This window comes from Meles meles, chromosome 5 (genome assembly GCF_922984935.1).
Source record: "Meles meles chromosome 5, mMelMel3.1 paternal haplotype, whole genome shotgun sequence".
NCBI lineage: Eukaryota > Metazoa > Chordata > Mammalia > Carnivora > Mustelidae > Meles > Meles meles.
In genome coordinates, this window is record NC_060070.1 from 151,345,500 (window position 1) to 151,367,294 (window position 21,795).

The following is a 21,795-nucleotide window of genomic DNA, read 5'->3' on the forward strand; positions in this document are numbered from 1 at the left end:
CCCGAGGTGGGTCGGAGTCCCGCGGCCCCGGCGGCGGCCTGACGTATCGCGAGGGGAGAAGCGGCTCTCCCCCGCTCCGACGCGAGGCGGCCGGCAGCCCGCAGCCCCGGAAGCGGTTCCTCGCCGCCCGCCACCTTCCTGTTCCCGGCAGGGCCCGCTGCGCGCGTCTCCCCTCCGCCCCACGGCCCGCGCCGGCCCTGCCCCAGCTGAGGGCACCCGCGCGGCCCGGGTCGCACCTGGGCGCCCGCGCCTCTCGGACGGCCGCGGGACTCGGGTAAGCAGCGGAGGCCTCCGCGCGCGCCTCCCGACAGTGGGGTGGCCCGGCCGCCCCCCGCGTGCTGGGGACCCTCGGGCGGTCGGGCCCGGTCGCGGTGAGGGCCGCCGCGGCCCGCCCAGCCCGCCTCTCCTCAAACGGTACCGCTGGCGGCCGGGAGCGCCAGTCTCTGGCAGCGGCGCCCGCGGCAGGCCCAGGGCGGAGTTGGGGGCGGCGGGGGCGCGGGCCCGCGGCTGGGAGCGGTCGGGCGGGTGGGCCGGCCTGGCCTGGCCGCGGCCTCGCCGTCCCCGCTGCCCTGCTCCGTGAGGCCTCGCCTTCGGGAGAGCCCACTCGGCGGACGCCCAAGGCCCGCGGCTTCCGCCACTTGGCCCTGTGCGCTCCCCGCCAAAAGAAAGAGAACAAACCCAAAGTTAAGAAACGGACCAGCTGTGGATTCCGCGTGTTGCCTCGAAGCTTGAGGAAAGCCCCTGCAGCCCCTGTTGAAATTCAGATCTGGAGCCCTGTGTGTGGCCTCCGACCTCTGGCGGACACACGGCCTGCTTCCGTGGTCACTGCATCCATCAGGGGCTTCCCCGGTGCAGAAGTCTGGCTATTCCCTGACAGCCTCGGGTGTGTCCTCAGGGTTGTCTTGGATGTATTACTACGACTACTCCTGCTGCCGTGGTTTTCATTCCTGCTGCTGCTGCTGCTGCTGCTTTGAGGGGTTAGCCAAGCCTCGTCTCTCAGGCCCCATTTCTCTACGTTCCCTGAAATGAATGACTGCTATGAATATGGTGCTTTTACGGCCATGAAAAAAGAAAGGGCAATCTTTGCCTCATGAGCTGTGGTTTTGTTTCTCTTCCCCTCTCTCCCCAGCTCCATCTTCCCGTCCATTGTCCTGCCTTCTCAGAGAAACCCTTGCTTTTACCATCTTGTTAATTTCCTTGTTAGCGAGACAACGGTTAGCTTTGGTATGTGCTCCCTAGAGTTGGATCTGAGACATTTTCATTTGAAGTCTCTTGTCCACGGCCCAGAAATACAAGTGAGTTAATGTGGTGCCCTGAAGGGACGCATGGGTCTCAGGGGCCTGGGAGGTGCTGGGAGATGTGTCCTCTCCCTTCCCTCTGTGATGCCAGTGGGCCGGAGTCCTCTAGCTGGGAAACGGAGTGTGCCCCAAGCCCACCAGTGGCAGATGGGTGACCGTTTCACTGAAAGCCTATGGCTCTCTGCTGCTCTTCCAACTAGGTATTTATTTATTTATTTATTTATTTTTTAAAAGATTTTATTTATTTATTTGACAGAGAGAGATCACAGGCAGGCAGAGAGGCAGGCAGAGAGAGTGAGAGGGAAGCAGGCTCCCTTCAGAGCAGAGAGCCGGACGTGGGACTCGATCCCTGGACCCCGAGATCATGACCTGAGCCGAAGGCAGCAGCTTAAACCACTGAGCCACCCAGGCGCCCCCCAACTAGGTATTTAATGGCAAAATGCAGAAGGAGACCTATGGTTTCAGACACTCTGCCCTTTCTCACCTCTTTCTACCACCCTTTCCTCCCCCAGTCTCCCTCAATGCCAAACGGAGGCTGCCCACTGTGGCTGACGCTTCCTTTGGAAGGTGGAGAACAAGTGGGCTCTAGATTGTGGCCGATACGCCACGAGAGCTCTTGCTCCTGTGGCACTCTGCACCCTACCTACAATCTTTTATTTTGTTATAGGCTTTATCCTCTCTTTCCCAAGCTTGGTGTTAGCAGACTTCTCCCGGGTCTTCCCTGCAACCCCGAGGCACAGAGCGAAGAAGGTGGCCTTCTGACTTTGGGGGTGGGATCAAGGCTAGAACCCAAGTTAGAACTATTTCCCAGAAATCCGGGTCAGTAACAGTCCAGGGAACCAAAGGATGCTGCTGAAATGTGCCTTGTACCCGTTTGCTGGAAATGGGGTGGGGTGTGTGGGATGAGGTAGGATTTTCTCCATGGATACTGGAGTCAGGCCTATAATGAAAAAGAAAAAAAATATGGGAAAAGGATTTTGAGAGCTATGCAAAACCTCAAAATGAATCTAATCCGAGATGTGTTGTAGGTCCCTAAGGTCTTTACATTCCTCCCTCCTGTGGTAGTCCGCTAGGGATGCCACAACAGAAAGCATGTGGTGAGCCATGGAAATTTATTTTCTCACCGTTCTGAAGGCTGGAAGTCCCGCATCGAGATGGTGGCACTTTGGTTTCTTCTGAGGCCTCTCTCCTTAGCGCACAGATGATCAGGTCACCTTGCTACCTCTTCGCACGGTTACCCCTCTGTTTGTCTGTGACCTCATCTACTCTTATATTGGATTGGGACCCACCCATATGACCCCATTTTTCCTTAACTATCTTTTTAAAGTCCGCATCTCTAAATACAGTCACAGTCTGAGGTCCTGGGGGTTAGGACTTCAGCCTATGAATTTGGGTGGGTGTTTGGGGGCACAAATTCGCTCACATCTGGGGACTGAGATCGACGTATTAGATATATTATTGACAGAATTTGGAGATCTCCCAGCAGTTAACCTCACAGAAGGCTGTAACACACCTGCATCTCCTCATTTTACTCATCATTTGCTATTTTTATTGCAGATGAAATAGACTCTTTGCTTTTTATTTGACTTTTGTGTTTTTAAAGCTACTTCTACCAGTTAATTTAAACTTCGTGGGTCTGTTTCTAATGAAAACGTGCAGGTCTTCGTAGCTAACAAAAGTATTTTTTAAAAAGGCTGGAGCAGATGTTCCCTCTCCCCTGAGGCTGCTGAGGGAGAGAAACTTTCCACATTAGAAAACAAGCAGTCTGGTTAAATGAAGAGTTAAATTGTGAACTTTCACAGGAATTTCAGTCCAGTTCTTTGCAATGCGAAGATGAATGATTCAACGCTTTCACTATTTTGTTTGTTCTGTTCTCTGTTAATATAATTCTGTCCTTGGAAGTGTTATTTTAACAAAGAGGAATTGTTAAATTCCTAAAACTTTAAAAATTGTTGCCATGTCTCGATAATTTCTTGCCCTGGTGATTGCATTGAAAGGCCTATCTCTGTGTTCCCAAAGTTATATAATTACTTATATGTTTTATCTGCCCGTTCATAGTATTTTTTTCTCTCACATGCATGATGGGATATTTGTAGTGCTGTGACTTCTCTATTTTATTGCCTAACAAATTATTTCCCCCCCTTTTTAATTCTTAAAATATGTTTTTTTAAAATTAGTAGACTTTATTTTTTTAAGACCAGTTTTAGTTTTCCAGACAAATTAAGCAGAAAGTAGTTTCTCCTGTTCTTAAAGTTTCTCTTATTAATAACAACTTACACTGGTGTGGTACAGTGGTTATAACTGATGAGCCAGGGTTTCCACATTATTCTTAACTGAATTCGTTGTTTACTTTAGGCTTCACTCTTTGTATACAGTTGAGTTTTACTAAATGCATAAGGTCATGTATCCACAATTATAGTGCGTACAGAATAGTTTCATTGTCCTTAAAAGGTCCCCGGTACTCCACCTCAAGGAATTTCTTTTCAGTTAACACCACCCTATGGTGAGAACGCTGCCCTCCCCATCCCTCCTTGGCCTTCACGGAAATGAAATGTCTTTTATCCCACTGGCCCTTTTTCCTTATTTGTGTATCTGTCTCCTAATTTGTAAGGTCTCTGGAGAGTCAGCCCGTGGTCTCCTGATAAGCTTCCTAAAGGTGAGTTTCAAGGAACTAATCCATATTCGTGTACTTAGATACAGCATCCAGACAGCGGCCTGTTTTTCTTGAATTTATCTTTATTGTTACCTGCTGTGTTTCGGCCTTTGACATGTGGAGATCATGACCCCCCTGCTTGGGATGGACTGCAAGGGATCTAACATGAAGAAGACTGAGCCCAGGAAACAGACTGTGAGCATGCCCACACCAGGACTTGGGCTAAGAAACACAGTTTTGGAGTGAGATGGAAGGAGAATGGTATGGAGTGTCCATTCTTTAGGGAAGTGTGTCCTAGAACAAAAGCTCACCCTTTGGTTTCCTCTCTCATTCTCTGGTAACAGAAAGGTCTCTAAAAATATATGCAGAAGGTTTAGAGTGACATTTTCATTTTCTATTCAAGCTGGCACACCTTTGAGAATGAATGGGAGCATTATAAATAATTATGCCAGGGCAACAGGTATAAACCACGTCACCCTAACACTAGACAGATGATTTTCATGCCATAAAATCTCTCTCAACGTTGGTCTGCTCATATTAAGAACAGCTGTCTTTTCCTACCTGTTCCTTTGTGGGCACACCTTTACCATAGCTAGAGTTGCCCCATGTGATCTCTGGTGTCTTTCTCAATTATTTTCCTTCAAAATTATTTTCTTTATTGTGTCAGAACTTGGACTAAAAAAATAAAAGCCTTTTGTTCTGTAAGGATTGTTCACACATTTCTTTAGTGATACATTTGGGAGAGAGAAAAGGGGGAATAAATTAGGCATAAATTCGTCCAATGTCTCAGGAAGTATGTTCTCGGCAGAGAGCGGGCAGAGTCTCCTGGGTCGGAATGGCAAGCTGCCTCTGTGGCAACAGAGACTTTTCAGCCCTCAGGAATTTAGAATATTTAGAGGCAAGGGAAGAGCACAGTAAGGGAAGAGAAGGGTCCAGCTAATTTCACATTAGCTTTTCAGTGAGTTGCTTTCAGCAGAGAATATAAGTGTTTCTCCTCTCAATTTCGCTCTGTCCCCAAAGTTTCTTACAAGGTTACCAAGGGAAAAATACTGACTGATTCAAGGTTGCTTCTCCTTCTTTATACAAACACATTTCTCCCTGTATTGCACATGAGAGAAAGAAAAAATGCAGAATGTCCGGTAATATTAGTCATGGTGAAAAAAATGGGGAGAAAAATTGATAAATTTGATGTTTTAGCACCATTTGTAGGTGCTCACTTTTGTTAGCCAAGGAGCATGTTTGCCCACTGTGTATCCACATAGTGAGGTCCGGCAAAAACAAGACAGAACAAAACAGGACTCCGGAGCAATTTAGGGACAAGATAACACTTTTTTTTTTTTTTTTCTTAAAACACTGTAGAGTGGGACAGGGCATACGGTTACAGAAACCCCCAGGAAATGGTTTTGAGGGTGGGGCAGAGGTGTGAGTAGCTAGGCCTGGCTTAACGCTGTAAAAAACTTTACACCGTGCTTGTGCATGCCAGCCATCGGCCCAGGTCCTAATGACCCAGACTAAAAATAAATCACTTTCCATTTTGTGTGTCCCTGAACCTGTCCTTTGGGCTACATACTTTTTAAAAGTAGTTTTTATTAATTCTTGGGCAGAGACATAAAATGTCTCTAGAATCTAGAGAATAGTACACCAGCCATGTTGCCTTCCCTACTCCACCTCTGTTCAAGGGACAGAATGCTACCCCTACCCCTTTCTCTGGCCCCCCTTCCTCTCTCCGACCACCATCCCTTTCTCAACCCCCTATGATGTGACTACTGTCCCAATTTGTATCTTTATCCCTTGTTTGTTTGTGGGTTTTTTTTTTTTTTCAGTTTTACTACATGCTTATAGCCTAAACAGGTCATTTACTTTTGTACTTGGAAATGGATCTGTACTACACGTATCTTGCAACCTGTCATTTTTGCTCAATAGTGTGTTCTTGATGATTCATCTGTGTTTTTGCCTGTCACTGTTATCTATTCATTTCTGCTTCTGAATAGCATTCCCTTTCAGAGATGCTACTAAACGTATTTACTCTCTTATTGAAGGCCAGTGGGTGATGTCGTGTTTTGAAATTAGAGTCACCGTGCTCGCTTTGGCAGCACATATACTAAAATTGAAATTAGAGTCACCATAAGCATTCTTGTAGGGATCTCCTCTGCATGTCTCCAAAAATGCCTGTAGGGAAACACTCAGAAGTAAAATTGCTTTCAGAATGTTTTCAGATTTAATACACTAATTTATACACACAGAAACACACATCCCAGCAGTGTATAGCATTTTAATTGTTTCACATCTGCTGAGCCCTTGATTTTGTCAATTTCGTTTCCACCCATTCGATGGGCATAAAGTGTTAGTATGCATTTCTCATATTACTAATGAGGTTGAGCATTCTTTGTTTATTCACCATTTATGCTACTTCTATGAAGTACATGTTTACACTTTTGCTCATTGTTTTAAGATTTTCCTTTTGTCCTTTTCTCATATGTCTGTAGAAATTCTTTATGTATCCTGGATTCAAATCCTTTGTCAGTTCTGTGTGTTAGGAATATCTTTGTCCTGCTTATAACTTATCTTTTTACTTTTTCATACTATCTTTGATTTACACAAATTATTCATTTTAATATAGCCAAGTTTGAATTTTAATGTAGTTAAATTTGTCAGTTTTTCCCATTTGGTTGACACTTTTTGTGTTTGTTAAAGAAATCTTTCTAGGAGCAGTGTGAGGAAGACAGAAACCGCCCCCTCCCTGGCCTGGCCAAGCCACCTGCCCAACGCTGCTGCCACCATGCCCAAGAGAAAGGCCAAAGGAGATGCGAAAGGTGACAAAGGGAAGGTGAAGGATGAGCCGCAGAGGAGATCGGCACGCTTGTCTGCTAAACCGGCTCCTCCAAAACCAGAACCCCGGCCTAAAAAGGCCCCTGCAAAGAAAGGAGAGAAGCTACCCAAAGGGAGAAAGGGGAAAGCAGATGGTGGCAAGGAGGGGAACAACGCTGCAAAGAACCTAGATGCTTCCACAGTCCAGTCACAGAAAGCAGAAGGCAGTGGGGATGCCAAGTGAAGTGTACTTTTTTGATAGTCTGTACTTCTAGTGACTCTACTGTTTGAAATACTATTTTTCTTTAATCAAGTTTTATAAAAATGTAGAATTTGGGTGTTGTTTTTTTCCCTCCAAACTTACTTTGTTAGCATACAAGACGCATTGTTGTTGTCCTTTGTGGAAAGTGCAAATACCACTAATAGAATGTCTCAGAAGCTGGCTTGAAATGGGGGAAGATGGGATCTTCTGTCCTTGTTTTTGAAGATTATTCCTGGTTCCCAGGAGAGATTCTCTGACATTCACGCATGTCAGCCACTTTGGCTTAGAAGCCTTACAGCACAGAGAAGCAAAACTTCATGTCTTCTTTCCTGGTGCCATCAGCATATACTTGATCTCCTGAAATAGTTGTGATGTGGCCTTGGCTCCCCTAAAATCCAGTGCTGGGTAACAGTACTCAGGCTTCCTGGTGATAACATCAAGATGGTGTTGCTCAAAAGAGCCAAGATTCCTGTTTGTAGTTTGTAGATCATTGCATTGATGATCTTAGAGTTTTTAGTTCCTTTCTTCCGTGTCCGAGTTGACCTGTGAAAAGATCTTACATGCCTCTTGTGAAATATCCACCCCTTCTGAGAACTCCCGCCTTTTCAAACACAACAGAAGACTGTTGACTTTGGGGGGAGGTGAGTTTGAAAGTTGTAAAATGTTGTGGATTGTCAACCCTGTCCTCCTGGAAATAACTGGTTTTGAAAAGTATCTGATAAAGCTGAATACAAATTAGCTTGGTGGTAGGAGGATCATTTCCTACCTAAAGTCATAGAGATATTCTTTCCTGCATTGTAAACCTTTTATAGTCTTGCTTTTCACATTTGTCTTTAGTCTGCTCTGAACTGATTTTTGTGAAAAGTAGGAGATAGACGTTCAATATAGTATTTTTTCCATATGGATAAGTGGTGGTTGTCCCAGCACCATTCTCCGAATACTTTATTCTTTCCCACTGATCTATAACACCAGCTCTTTCATAAGTAAAGTCCCTGTGTGGGTGGGTCTGTTGATTAGTTCTTTTCAGTCAATTTGTCTAACCTTGTGGCCGTACCATATAATCCTGAGTACTACAACTTTAGAAACAGGTCTTCATATCTCAGGACAAATCCCACCTCCAAAAAAATCACCACCAAATTTTTCTTCCTTGGGAGTATCTTGGCTCTTCTTAGCCATTTGCTCTTCTATACAACTTTTAGAATTAGATTGACAAGTTCTAAAACAACACAAAAATGTTGGAATTTTTATTGGATTTGTACGGAATTTATAGACTAAATAATACAATGTTGAGTCTTCCAATCCATGAACATGATACAGTTCTTCATTTACTTAGCCTTTTTAAATGTCTTTCAATAAAGTTTTATAATTTTCTCCATAAATGTCTTTTGTTAATATTTCCTAGGGACTTTATACTTTTTGATGCCATTCTTATGGTGTATTTTTAGTTACTACATTTTCTGTTTTAAGCTAAAGTTGACGTTTATATCCAGCAAACTTGCTAAACTCTCATTAATTAATATGTCTGTATGTTCTTTTGGGTTTTCAACATAGGTAAACTGTATATTGTGTATGTGCAGACAGTTTTGTTTCTACACAGTTTTATTCCCATTTTTACTCTTTTTAATGCTAGGAATTGTCCCACTGCTGGGGGCATAGCAGTGAAAAAACAAAGTCTCTTCTTTCACCAAGCTTATATTCTGGTTGAGCCTGGGGAGAGAAGTAGAAAATACACAGATTTATGGGAGGATGGGCCTTAAGTAAACAACTAAAAGTGGGTGCAATTTCGATAGGGTGGTTAGGGAAGTCCTCGATGATGAGATGATATTTGAGCAGAGCCCTTAATGAAATAAAGGAGGGGATGTCAATATGTGGGGAAAACACTCCAGCAGACAGGAGGTGGACATGTGTTTGGCTGTTTGGCTCACTGAGGAAGAACAGGAAGCAGAAGTGAATGGGAAAGAAGATGGATAAGGATGAAAGCTGATACGATTGCAGAGATAGCTAGAGGCTAGGAAATGGAAGATGCTCCAAGCTGTGATTTTCCCTAAAGTGATGGGATACCATTAGAGTTTCCAACACAGAACACAAAGTGTTGAGGGTGGGGGGTGGACAGTAGGCTGTCAGGGGAGGGCAAGAGTTGAAGGAAGAAGACCAGTTAGATGACTGTCACACTAAATTGCAAGAAATTCTACTTTATCCTGTTGTATTACTGTCCTTCCCTCTGTTTAACTATTCCCACTCCATTTTCTTTGGCAAACAGCAAACATGTATCTGCTTTCTCTTTGCTAAGCAACAGGTCAGGACCAAAGAAAAACATCCCTGTCCTCAAAGTCCAAAGTCAAATGCAATAAAGTCACCACAGGGTACTGTGCTTAGTGTTGTGGTAACAACCGCAGGAGCCCTGTCCCTGAGGTCAGAGCATAAAGGGGCTTTAGTGAGAACTTCCTGGGTCATTTTGATACTGAAGCAGCAAGATGAAAACAGGAGTTGGTCAAGCAAGGAAGGAGTTCGGGAAAGCCTTCTAGTAAGGGTAAAAACATCTGCAAAGATGTTAAGAGAATATGGTGCATAGAAGATGTTGAATTGTTGAATCAGAAAAGATTTAAATGCATAACCAAATTCTAGTAGGTTTTTAAAAAAATAATAAGGTATTTCTTAAGTGCTCATTGTTTGCCACTGTTTCTGTCCAGTGATGCATATAATTTTGTTTCCACGACCCTATGAGCTGAATATTACTATCCCCATTTTACTTTACATTCAGTGAAACTGAGGCAAAGAGAGACTAAATAATTTGCTTTGAGATCAGACAATGAATAGAAAAATCCAAATTAAGACCCAGGTCTACAACTCCAGGGCCTAGAGGATTCCTCATTGTTGAAAGATCAGCGGTATAAATTTCAAATGTAATCCATCCAGTTTCTGAGTAAAGGAATTAGGAACAATGAAATGCAAGAAATAATAATGCTGTGGCTAAACAGTTGTAATTTCCAGTGAAGAAGGATAGTATTGAAAGGACCCTAAATTCCAGGGGGACGTGGTCATATGGAATTTAGGCAGTATTTCTCTAGCAACATAAAGCAAGAAAGGCTTATTTTTTCTGTACAAAGATGCTAGTATTTTAGACAAATATTTCTAAGCGAGGAAGAGCAAATTAGGAAATAATAAACTACACTATAAACCTCCTTGTCCACTTTTCCGGTCCACTTGGCACTTACATTCCCATCTGTAAATTCATAAATTAACATCCCGATTTATGAATATTTTGAGAATTTGGGTGTCTGATACCAAACAGACTGAGTGATCCATAATTAAATTTCTGGCCCTCAAAACTGAGGCATGGGTTCCCGGAAGAGCTGGAAAGACGTGGGAGGGAAACTTCTTTTCCTGTATTCACCCTTGTCCCGCATAGTTCTGTTGGCTGGTGAGCTGCGGCGGCCCCTGGCCTCGTCATGAGAAGGAATTCAAGGACAGACTCGCAGCACAGCGGACGGGCGACACACGTGGGAAAGTTTATTTTAAAAAAGTACAATCTCCAGACTTGAGAGCACACAGCTCAAGAGAGAGAGAAGGAGAGAGAGCGAGAGCGCCAAGCTGTGCAAGCCTGGGTTGTGTTTCTTTGACAGACAGTTGTTAACCAGGGGGCGGAGTATCCCTCACTTGGGGCGGGAAGCAGAGTTTCCCGCTTTTTTCCTCCTCCCTCGCCCAGGGGTTTCCGGTCGTGGCGCCGCCATCTTGGGCCTGCCTGGTGGGATCCGGCTTCTGGCGGACGCTGCCCAGACGGGCCCCCGGCCTTCCCCACGGCCGGCCGGGGCCTCCTCCTTGCCGGCCTCTGGGCCTCCCGCGAGAGCCTCACTGCCCACTGTAAAAGTCCTGTCCCGCAGAGGCATCACAGGGATCTCTGTGGTACCCGCGCCGGGCCTCCGGCGGCCCCATCAGGCCGCTGCACGTGCGGCGTCCCCGTGAACGCCGAGGGCCCGACCGCATCCGCCCGGGGCGCGGCCGGCGAAGCACTTCCGGCCCTTCTAGGACCTTGGGCGGCGTCCGCGGTCCCTACCCGGGAGCGAAGGGAGGCTGGGGCCGTGAGGATCCTTCCCTTATCACTGCTCGGACCCCGCGCAACCCTGCTCAGGCGTGGGGTCCTGGGCGCTCACCCCAAGTCCCCTTCCGCGAGGGGATGGTGGGAACCCGGCGTGTCTCGCTGCGCGGCCTCCGCCTCTGTTAGCTTCCCCGGGGCCCGCTGGTCTCCTGAGGCGGCCCGGGGAGCCCTTCCCGCGACTCTTTCTAAAGAGCCATACGAAACCCCTCGAAGGACGAAAGAGCCAGTCGTGCGACACAGCAGTTCCCGAAGGAGTGAAATAACTAGTGACACGGTGTGAACGCACTGTCCCCTCAACGACGAGACCCGTCTCAGGGCGCGTCACTCGAACAGTGAGTCCGCGACGTTGACGTGCTCTGGGGGGGGGGGGGGGGCGGGGTCCGGGGCGAAGGGCCAGGAAAGAATTCTTGAGACGTTTTGGGTGCCAAAAGGTGTTTCTGTGACAGCACAGGGTCGGGACCGTGGGCAGGAGGAGCCGCAGCTGTGATTGTGAGGAGGGACCGAGGAGACACGTTAACGTTTGTAGAGGGCGGGAAGGGAGAGCTAAGGGAAGTTTCCGGAATTTCTGGGCGCTGAGAGCAGGGTGCCCTGGGCCTTGGAGTCTGGCTGTTGTTAAGGTAGTTTTCGGTTGTTGAAACACGTGCACATTAAGGCAGCGCGAGTTCCTTGAGGACTGTCAGGTGCTGCGGGTTGTAAGGAGATTCATTAATGAATTAGTTTCAGCCACATCCTCTGTTGCCTGTGTTGCCCTCCTCGATGCGAAAATGTCAGTCATTTTCCTTGGTGACAAAACCACAGGAACTTCGGACCGTAGTTTGTTCCCTACATTCTTACGGGAAGGGTATGCCCCATTTCAGTTCAAGGTTTGAGATTTTGAGAAAGTAGATATTTTTCCCATCCAAGTTCACCACTCGCCAAGCTAAGAAAACCAGCAAAGGTGCTGCCCACAGTGTCTGGCTCCTTGAGGGCTCCCCGACCCCCAGAGATGTAGACACTAGTGATTTAACTATTACTTTTCTTGGGCATGGTGACATTTCTTATAGGTGACCATATGAAGTTTTGAGGGATCCCCAAAATAAATCAGAATTCACCCCTTAATTCGGTCATTTTTTAAAATTTATTTTTTTTCCTGAGGTACAGTTGACATACAATGTATTAGTTTCAGCTTGTACAATGTAATGATCCAGTATTTGGGAACATTGTGAAGTGACCACCACAATGTCTGGTGAACATCTGTCACTTTACATAATGCCAAAAAAAGTTTTGTGTGTGATGAGAACATTCCAGATTTACTCTCTTAGCAACTTTCAAATATGTAACACAGTATCGTTAACTATTTTAATTTTAGTTACTTATATATATGACTAAATATATGTACTAAATATATAACCCACCTATATTTACGTATATGTATGAATTGATTTAGATAGGGGTGCTGAAGAATGTTGTCCACACCCTTCCTTCCCTGAAGGAAGAGAGCGTGGGGTTGATGAGTGCTAGGAAATGTGAAGGGTCAGAAACTTTACCCAAACTTTGCAAGCTAAATTTGCCACACACGGTTTCCCAGATGTTGATGTAACTCACAAGACTCCTGGGTTAGGGACAATGGAAAGTCTATTATTCTAGTAATAGCACTAGCCAGACTATCAGCATTTTTTTTCCTCTAGTTTCCTGGCTTTAATTCTCAGAGGGAAAAACCATGACATCTCTGCATTCAGTGGGTTCTAAGAGAGAAACCCTAAACTGTGGATCCCCGTTACTTTATAATGAGCAGTAGGCATGCCTGTTGTCACTCTGGAGAGACTGTCTTCCGGGGGTGTTTGCTGTATAAGCATCCTTAAAAAGAAAATCCAGAACAAAGAGCATTCAATGCCTTGCTAGCAATACATGCAGAAATGTGAGAGATTCATCAAAGAAGGATTATGGCCCAACAATGAGTTGCTTTCACTCATTGAAGTTTTTTCTTTTGTTTTCTTTCTTTCTTCTTTATCTTTTTTTTTTTTTAAGAAGTGTGGCTTGGGAAATTGAAATCTGAATGTTTGCCTAAACTCACTTGCCAAATAGAAGGGACCCAGGGACACTCCTAGTAGCTGTTTCCTCTGGGCACCAACCTCGGGCTGCTGGGTTTCTTGAGTGGAGGCTGCCAGCCACGCATTTGGCTTTGTCTGGTAAAGCAGATGATTAGCACTAGTTGAGTTTCAGGTGGTTGAAGGTTTGTGGAGACAGGTTTAGAGATCGGACAATAGTGTAGAATGGAATTACAATGTGTCTGTTTCCTTAATGCAGTGTCAGGTTATAATGATGTGATATGTAAGTCCCTTGTCTCCTGGAACTGGGGTAACATTCTTGGCGAGTCTGTCATTTGACCAATTGCAGCCAGGCGGGCCCTTGTTGTTGGAGCACAGATAACAAGCAGCACAGCGGGGCTGGGTTTTCAGCTCACTGAGATCCAGAATGGAAAAGTGGAAATGGTTGTCTTCTCCTTCTGTCCCACACTTCCCCTCAAGACAGAGAAAAGAAAGGGAATCTTTCAACACTCATCTAAGTAGGCATACTGATGTACTGATAAGTCCTTTGTCTTCTTAAACAGTGTAGCTGCTCAACAACTGATTACTGCTTAGCACATTCTCCGAGACCATGCTGGAATCATTTTGGAATTAATGTGACTCCCTCCCACTGCTTATTTTAAAAGGTTGTGAGAGACAGTTGCCCTGTTGTGATTAATTAAAGTTAATGGAGGTTTCTTTCCTTTCGAAAAAGCTCTGAGTATTGTAGAGAAACCATGGGGTCACAACCCAGTGGACTGCCTAACAGGCAGGAAAAGTTTTCAAAAAGTGATGGCCCTTCAAGAAGATATTTCTCCTGTGACTCTAGTAGCAGTAATAATAATGATCATATTGGATTTTTTTTTTTTTTTCCCTGCAAAATGCTATCCTTTCTCTGAGGATTGAGCTCAAGGCCCTCATATTATGAGCCCAACATTTGGGCAATTGATAAGGAATGTTCTGTCCTTTTTTCTCAGAAGTTTTGTAGCTACTTTGATGATTTTTCATAGCAGTGTAAAATCCACTTTCTCTGTTATCTCTGGATCCAGTGGGATGAAAATTCTGCTTTGGGCAGTGACCAAATGAAGTCTCAGTCAAGGGCTGCTGCGTCCTGTCTCCTCAGTGGTTCCTAGCAGGGCAGAGATGGTGTCTGTACCAGTGTGCTCAGGGGACTTGAGGTTTTGGGTCACTCAAAGAAGGGGACTGGGATTTAGGGAAGGGGCAGGGCAGGCATGTTGCTCGGCACAGGACCCCATCGCCCTGTACTATATGTTACATTGCATCTTTATGACGACGCTAAGCCCGGTGTTTCCCGATGAGGGGAATGTGAAATCAGTTTAATGATGGGTAGCTCCCAGCATGGTAAAGAATGGGATGGAGTCTGAAACATCAGAATGCAGTGCACGTGTGCGAGTAAGTGGTAATTCAGGCAATTTTTGTTCCTGCTACATTTGTGTGTCTGGGTGCAGATGTAAACTCAACTTCAAACTGGACATGGGCCAAAAAGTTTGGAAGCTGCTGACCTGAGTTCAGAGTGACCCCTGTGGTTTATCTGGGTATCCCCGGGGCTGAGCAAAGCAGAGGGTCAGAAAGGAGCACCTCAGTGTGGGCAGAGGGAGCAGTTCTGTGTTTTTGTGGCTTTTCAAATAAGAGTTTGACTTTTGATAATTTGTGGCCATTGTTAATGAAACTTTCATTTGTGCTCTAGACAAAATGTTAAAGCGCTGCGACACCTTACTAAAAGGCTCTTCTATTTCCTGAACAGGTCCGAGGTTGTGATATCTGTGCCATGCTCAGAATCCCCTCTCATTTTTTAGTTAGCCTGTGATTTGAGGTTATCTTTCCTGTTAACTACTTACTGGGTTAAAAATGTAAGAATAGGCAAGAAAAGCACTAACGCCCGAACAGGGACTTGAACCCTGGACCCTCAGATTAAAAGTCTGATGCTCTACCGACTGAGCTATCCGGGCCCACAAAGAAGACGCCTTACATATCAGCTATAGTCAATTTATCTACAAACTTGCAAGGAAATTTATGAGTTTATCGTGTGATTCTGGTTCAGAGCCACTCATTCAGGAAATGCTTATAAATACATCAGTCAGCATAGAAACTCAGTCACAAGGAGGGAGCTCTTTAATACTGAGATCTGTGTTATATTAAATATAATATTGCCCCAAATTCTTTTTCTATATAAAGTATAGCTGTACACTATATGTATAGGTCAATACTATATATACAGATATATACTATACCGTACAGAATTCAGTGCAGTCAAGAACTACAGAATGCTGGCCTTCAATTCCTAGGCTCCCCAGAGACCAATCTCAAATATTCTACATTTGGGCTCAAAGAGAGCATTTTCCAAAGGAACCTGAGCCATCGCCAGTGCTTCTAAGGTTTAGACAACACTTTGGACACCTGAGTACAGGTTGGGAATGGAGTGGTTTGATTTTGTGTGGGTCTCGGCTGTCTTTATTTATTAATTTTTTAATTTAAATACATTTTTAATTTTTGAGGAGTTTTAGATTTACTAAATTACAAAAATATACAGAGTTGCCATATACCCATTGTCCTTGGTTATTCACATTGTAAATCATATATGCATTTTAAGAATACTAATGAGAATACTGTGCACATGTAATTACAGATATATTTCTCAGCTTAGAAAGATAATTCCCAACATTCATTTGTCCCCCAGGGTCCTATCTCTTCATCTTTCCAGGTAAACACTGTCTTGAATTTGGGATTTATTTTCCATCTCATGTTCTTTATAATTTGGCATCTATTACAGTGTTTGTAAGTTTCTGAACAATATACTGTGGAAACCTCCATGATGAAATGCAAACTTAAGGATTTATTAAAAAAAAAACACACACAAAACCCATCTCAGGTTTATTTAGGCATCTCTGTTTACTTAATCATCTTCTCAGTGGCCTTCAGTACCAGCACATTTTGGGCATGAAATTCTACTAATCACTGACCACATGCCCTCAAACACTAGGGTTCCCTAACATTTGCAGGCCTGGGACCAAGGGTCCAAAAGAAAGCAGGAGACCTGCTGCTGACCTACTCCTTCCTCCTCTTCCCAGCTTTGTGCTCCAGAGACTCCATCCTTTTGGAAGCCAGCTTAGGGGTTTGGGGCTGGGAATTCGGGATTCTGGGAGTGGACTAGAGGGCATTGGGGTGACTAACTCTTTCTAGTTTCAGTACTGGACATCCTGAGTCCCAAGGCAAACTGTGACCCTAGAAGACCTGCTTCATGTGGGTAAGAGGCCCCCGTGTTACTGGCATCTGTTTTACCTAGGTGGAAGACTTTTCTTAGGTCATTAATTCCTCAGCCAATTTATGTTCAAGTCAGTAAATATCCCATGTTGTGAGACATTTCTCGTCAGTTCTCTACCACTTGTCTCTCAGTTCAACTGCAACTTTCCTGTGATCTTATCAGCCTATAGACAGCCTAGCATGGCTGTAGTACCCCTCACTTGTCTTTAAAGTAAAAGAAAAAAAGGAAAGAAAGAAGCTCATTTTATTTTCAAATATTTAAATTTGAGTTAGATAACATATAGTGAGAAAGAAGCTTTTGAATAGTGTCCCCCTCTCCCTTTTCTCATCAGATTTTTAGGTATTCTGTTCCATCTTTTGGTCTCCAGGTTAAGTGCTTGACAAGGGTCCAATGTCTAGAAGGCTTACTTTACTTGGAACACTGATGTTATCCCTTTAACCATTTCATGATTTTGCTAAATAAGTAAAGGAAAATGTAACTAGCATTCAAAAAATTTTATAGTTGCTGGGGACAAAAATAGGATTCAAAGAATTGGGAAGAGTTACAAAGATATATGTTATAGGGTTGGGGATGTAGCTCAGTGGTAGAGCGCATGCTTCGCATGTATGAGGCCCCGGGTTCGATCCCCGGCATCTCCAAACCGTTTTAAGCTACACAATCAGAAACTATGTTTTTAAAATGTGGAATCATTAGACTTCTATCCTCCTATTCATCAATTTCCTACAGTATTCTTCCACCCACTTCATTTAGAGTTGTGTACAGAGAGAGGGAAACATTTGGGGATATCTTTATCTGAAACCAATAAAACTGGAAACGTAGATAAAAACACCCAAAGGAGAGATGACGGAAGCAGAGCAGCCTGGAAATCAGCCCAGGACCCATTAATATCAGGCAGTTTGTAGTATCTGGCTGGCCTTAAGGCAGAGATAATCTTGGCCTGAAAACACGGGGGGGGGGGGGGGGGGGGGGGGGTAAAGGGTTATTGCTAGAGTCTCGTTGCTGGATCATGGCACGAAAAAAAATAAGACAACTATTGGGAAAAGGAGGAAGTCTAGCTGGGTGGGTCAAAGTAGAAGTCAGCAGCTCGGATGATGTACTGTGCCCCTCACAGATTAAAAAGCAACAGTAGCAAGAATACCTTCTTACTAGAACTTTGGAGCCAATTTTCCCGTGGTTGGCCGGTTAGCTCAGTTGGTTAGAGCGTGGTGCTAATAACGCCAAGGTCGCGGGTTCGATCCCCGTACGGGCCAGTGATTTGTTTTCTCCTTAGCCGCTTTTGGGTGGAAAAGGGAAGACAGTTTAGTGTGTCCCCACAAGGAGCTTTCGGGTGGAAAAGGGAAGGCAGTTTAGTGTGTCCCCACAAGGAACGTTTTGCCACAAGTCCAAACCATCCTAGGAGAACTCCGGGAATCCCTCTTAAGCCAGCGTGCCCGGGAAGCAGCCGAAAGGCAGCAGACTCCTGAGGGACGATTAAATCCGTTAGAAGGAAACATGTCACCTGTTTGTGCGGAGTCCTAAACACTGCCCTTGAAATAGTCCAGAAACAGGTTTCCGCCATGCGGACCCCTGTGAGATGAGAAGACAGGGCTCCTTTTGCTGACTGCTTGGCTGAGGGTTTGGGTTTGGGTCCAGCAGCACGCAGGGCAGGGGGAGTCCGTCTAGAGGCAAGCGTGTTCTCAGGGAAGGGAGGACTCAGCCCTTGCGCCCCGTCTCCGTGCGGATGCCCGCAGCCCCGCGGTTCTGGCCGTGTCCTGGGTCAGCCTCCTGTCTCACTGAAGCCAGCCCTCGGCTCCCTAACTCTGTGTCTCAATCTTACTGGCACAGCCGATTTCCTTTCTTCATTCGCGACCCCACTGATTTCGGTCCCGTTGAGGGGCTCCCACGCGTCCGCTCTGGGCCTGGAGAACCCCGGGATCCAGCCGACAGCTCCCCGGCAGTCGGGGGCGCGCGAGTGGCGGGCCGGCTCCCGCTGCCGGGCTGGGGGGCCTCTCGGGCCTCGCCCCTGCACGCCAACAACGTGCAGGGGACCAGGAGCACCGGCGGGTGCTGTCTGGACAGCCGCCGCCGTAGTCTTGTATGGAGCAGGGTCCGCACTTTGCGAAGGCGTCGCGGGCCCCTTACAAGGATTGGGTGGCGAGAAGAGTCGGGGAGGTACTGGGAGCTACGTTCTCCCAGTTTCAAAAGCAGAAGGGGAGAAGGGAGAGTCCAAAGTCAGTTATGGTTGTATGCACCTAAACATGATTAAGATACACACACATTTTTTTTTTTAATTTTTTTTTTTTTACTAAATATTTAATCTATTCAGAGAAAGATGTGGTATGTGTGGCTCGTTGGTCTAGGGGTATGATTCTCGCTTAGGGTGCGAGAGGTCCCGGGTTCAAATCCCGGACGAGCCCTTCTTTTGTTGCCCTCCCATCGCTCAAGTTTTACTAACTCAGCGTTAAGTCCTAAACACAAGACAAACGCATACAGCCGCCATCCCATCCAGCGGCTGTACCTTCATGTGGAAGTGTGTGGGCTGCACGTGCACTCCATGCCAGGAACTGGCGTGGTGATGAACTTAAAAGGGACAAGCACTTCTCAGTTTTACCTTTTATTCCGTGTTCTATCAGCGCTAAAGTGATTTTTGCAAAGGCTGATGTTTCTGGTTCTTCTAGATGTTCCAGCACCACGGTTGTGATCGTGTGAAAGCACAGGAAGACGATGGTCACCTCTCAGTTCGATGTCATCCACCATTCATGCATCACTTTTTTATGGAAAAATAAACCTGAACTATAGAGTTGGGGTTTTGGCAACCTTTGTACAAGGGATTTCAGCTTTCCTTGTTAGCACAGTGTTGACTGTTCCCCCATCTTTTGGGGGATTGGGGTTCTACTTCCTTATTGGGAAGGGGAGCTTTCCCCTCACCTCCTGCAGGTTTGGTTCTCATTAAGCACATATTTAGCATCTATTATATTTAATGAACTTCTGCAGTCAGTGGTAGACAAAACTAAAAAAAAAAAAATCACTGGGTCCTGTGTCAGGGGTTGTCAAATATTTTATATTGAAATGAAATTGCACCTCCCCTCCCTTCTCTGTGTAAGCCTTGATGGCAGAGAAGTACAAAACATTTCGGGTAATGCTTATATGCTTTGTTTTTCATATCATCCTCAGAAGACAAGATCAGACAAAAATGTAGAATTCTGTGTTCCTAGGGGGTCAAGAGGAATTTGTATGTCCTCATAATAGATTGAGGGAAGCATATTTCTAGCTGCCCGGCTAGCTCAGTCGGTAGAGCATGAGACTCTTAATCTCAGGGTCGTGGGTTCGAGCCCCACGTTGGGCGCTTACTTTTGCCCTTAACTGAATTTGTGTACATTCAGAAAGGAGGTCCCACACCGCTGTCAAACAAGAGGAGTTTTGGAGATCAGCACTTCTGAGGTGTGGAATTAATGGAATCACGGTGAGTGGCCACAGTTCATTGGCTCTGCAGAACTCCTGGGACCCGCTCTCTTAATCTTGCAGATTGGGCTCCTCGCCCCCTGGTGGGAATGCATTTTTTTTTTTTTCCTGGCCGCTTAGAGATTTTAATACTACAAGTCTGTGGTAGGCGACTGGCTCTGTACATTTAAGCTCCTCAGATGATTCTGAAGTACTACCCCCCGAAAAAGGGTTTAGGATATGGGGAGAAGGATGCAGAGATGTTGGATAAGGTAAAGTCTGAAGGTGGAGAAACAGTTCAACCACAGGGACCAGTTTGATGGGCAGCATTGTCCACGCAGTTTCGAGAATGGTGACTCCACTTTCTGGCCCAAGCAAGTGTCATTTTCCCCTTTCTTTTCTTTCTTTTTTTTTTTTTTTTGGCGGGGGCTTCCAAGGTAGAGTTCAGTGATTCATCAGTTGCATGTAACACCCAGTACCCATTACATCACCCACTTACCCCCATACCCCTGCCCCAGCAACCCTCAGTTTGTTAACTAGAGTTACGTCTCTTATGGTTAGTCTCCCTCTCTGATTTTGTCTTATTTTATTGGGGGTGAATTTTCTATTACCACTGCCTCACACACCTGTTCAGTTCCTGTTCACCACACCTGGACAGCAAAACAGACCTCCCAAAACAATGTTCTTTCCAACCTTTCTTCATATATGACAAGTGGAAGAACCAAACAACCCACAACAAATTGTAGTTGCCTACACAATGGAATCTAAAGACTTAGGCTTGTTTTTCAAAATCCAAACTGCATTTCTACCTCCAACTCATCTGAACTCTCCACCCTCTCGAAAAAAACCTGCCCTGTCCAAACCCTGATGTTCGTTCACATCGTGCCTACCGTGTACCCTTTTTCCGCCTACAGATCTATGATGGTTGTGGACGAGATCAACTCTGCTCTGCGCAGGGGCGCTACTATCCCAGATATGAGTGGACTTTGCTGTTACTGAGTGGCCTGAAAATCATTCCTATGGTCAAACTGACCGAGACTTGTTTTGTGAGATTTCCCTGTCCCTCTGTGAACATTCCACTGTGCCGGTCTCCCTTCGGCATTCCTGTGAAGCCATCGTGGGCTCACTAGCATTGACTGACAAAATGCCCCGGCCATAACGGAGAAAGCACACACAGCACACACATACGTACCTCTTCCTTGACTCTAAAAGCCCAATTAGCCGCATGGGGTCCTCTCTCATCGCTAACACTGTCCTGATGTTCTCTTCAGGCCTCAGGACCGTGCAGCGGAGCTGCTGTAACTTGGGTATCCGGATCTGGCTGTGCATGTGAATCATCTGGTGAGTTTCAAAAATTTGGTTCCTGGGGGCACCTGGGTGGCTCAGTGGGTTAAAGCCTCTGCCAGGGTCCTGGGATCGAGCCCCACATCCTCCTCTCTCTCTCTGCCTGCCTCTCTGCTTGCTTGTGATCTCTGTCAAATAAATAAATAAAATATTTAAAGAATTTAAAAAAAATTTGATTCCTGGGCCCCATCTCAGCCGCTGTGAAGCTGAATCTCTGGTAGTTTAGAAGCTGGTGCTTTTGAGGTGCTTCTTTCTAATGTGATGGACATGGCAACTTGGTGGCCTCGTTAGGCTGGAATTCCACAGGGAGCCAAGGTCTTACGGGAAACAGTGATTCTAGGTGTGTAACATGAGCTTTTGGGTTCAGAAACTTGATGTTACGGGTTTTTCTGCCCCTCTCTCTCTCCATCCCTCTTCCCAGTTCAGGTAAACTCTGGAGGGATGAGATGCTGACGACCCAAATGAAACCTACTTGGCCATTTATTCATCCCACACATGTACTGCTCGCTTCTGTGTCAGGCATTGTTTTGGGTGTTTGGGGTTTATCAGTGAACAAAGCAAAGGTCCCTGCCCCTTACAGTCCATG

The 21,795-nt window shown here is 45.6% G+C and overlaps 1 protein-coding gene and 5 non-coding genes across 8 annotated transcripts; 5 read left to right on the top strand and 1 right to left on the bottom strand.

Annotated features, from left to right (window-relative positions):
- Positions 1-32: 32 nt before the first annotated feature.
- HMGN4 (high mobility group nucleosomal binding domain 4) lies at positions 33-8,392 on the top strand. 3 transcript variants are annotated; one of them, XM_046006314.1, is made up of 4 exons: positions 142-274; positions 3,910-3,954; positions 4,075-4,212; positions 6,646-8,392. In XM_046006314.1, exon 4 carries the CDS (start codon positions 6,731-6,733, stop codon positions 7,001-7,003), a length of 273 nt encoding a protein of 90 aa, XP_045862270.1. In that variant the 5' UTR covers positions 142-274; positions 3,910-3,954; positions 4,075-4,212; positions 6,646-6,730; the 3' UTR covers positions 7,004-8,392. The 3 variants fall into 3 exon arrangements, with proteins under 3 accessions (XP_045862271.1, XP_045862270.1, XP_045862269.1); XM_046006313.1 differs by lacking the exon at positions 4,075-4,212; XM_046006315.1 differs by lacking the exons at positions 3,910-3,954; positions 4,075-4,212 and having other exon boundaries at positions 33-274.
- A 6,667-nt stretch (positions 8,393-15,059) lies between these two features.
- On the bottom strand, positions 15,060-15,132 carry TRNAK-UUU. Its single transcript has one exon. It is a non-coding gene; the product is annotated as a tRNA-Lys (tRNA).
- Positions 15,133-17,011: 1,879 nt separating this feature from the next.
- TRNAA-CGC lies at positions 17,012-17,083 on the top strand. The gene has a single exon. It is a non-coding gene; the product is annotated as a tRNA-Ala (tRNA).
- Positions 17,084-17,621: 538 nt separating this feature from the next.
- TRNAI-AAU lies at positions 17,622-17,695 on the top strand. Its single transcript has one exon. It is a non-coding gene; the product is annotated as a tRNA-Ile (tRNA).
- A 1,074-nt stretch (positions 17,696-18,769) lies between these two features.
- Positions 18,770-18,841, top strand: TRNAP-AGG. The gene has a single exon. It is a non-coding gene; the product is annotated as a tRNA-Pro (tRNA).
- An 856-nt stretch (positions 18,842-19,697) lies between these two features.
- On the top strand, positions 19,698-19,770 carry TRNAK-CUU. Its single transcript has one exon. It is a non-coding gene; the product is annotated as a tRNA-Lys (tRNA).
- Positions 19,771-21,795: the final 2,025 nt, after the last annotated feature.

What these genes read in the sequence shown, in the direction of transcription:
- HMGN4 (XM_046006315.1), top strand. Translation starts at nt 6,731, where the DNA reads ATGCCCAAGAGAAAGGCCAAAGGAGATGCGAAAGGTGACAAAGGGAAG.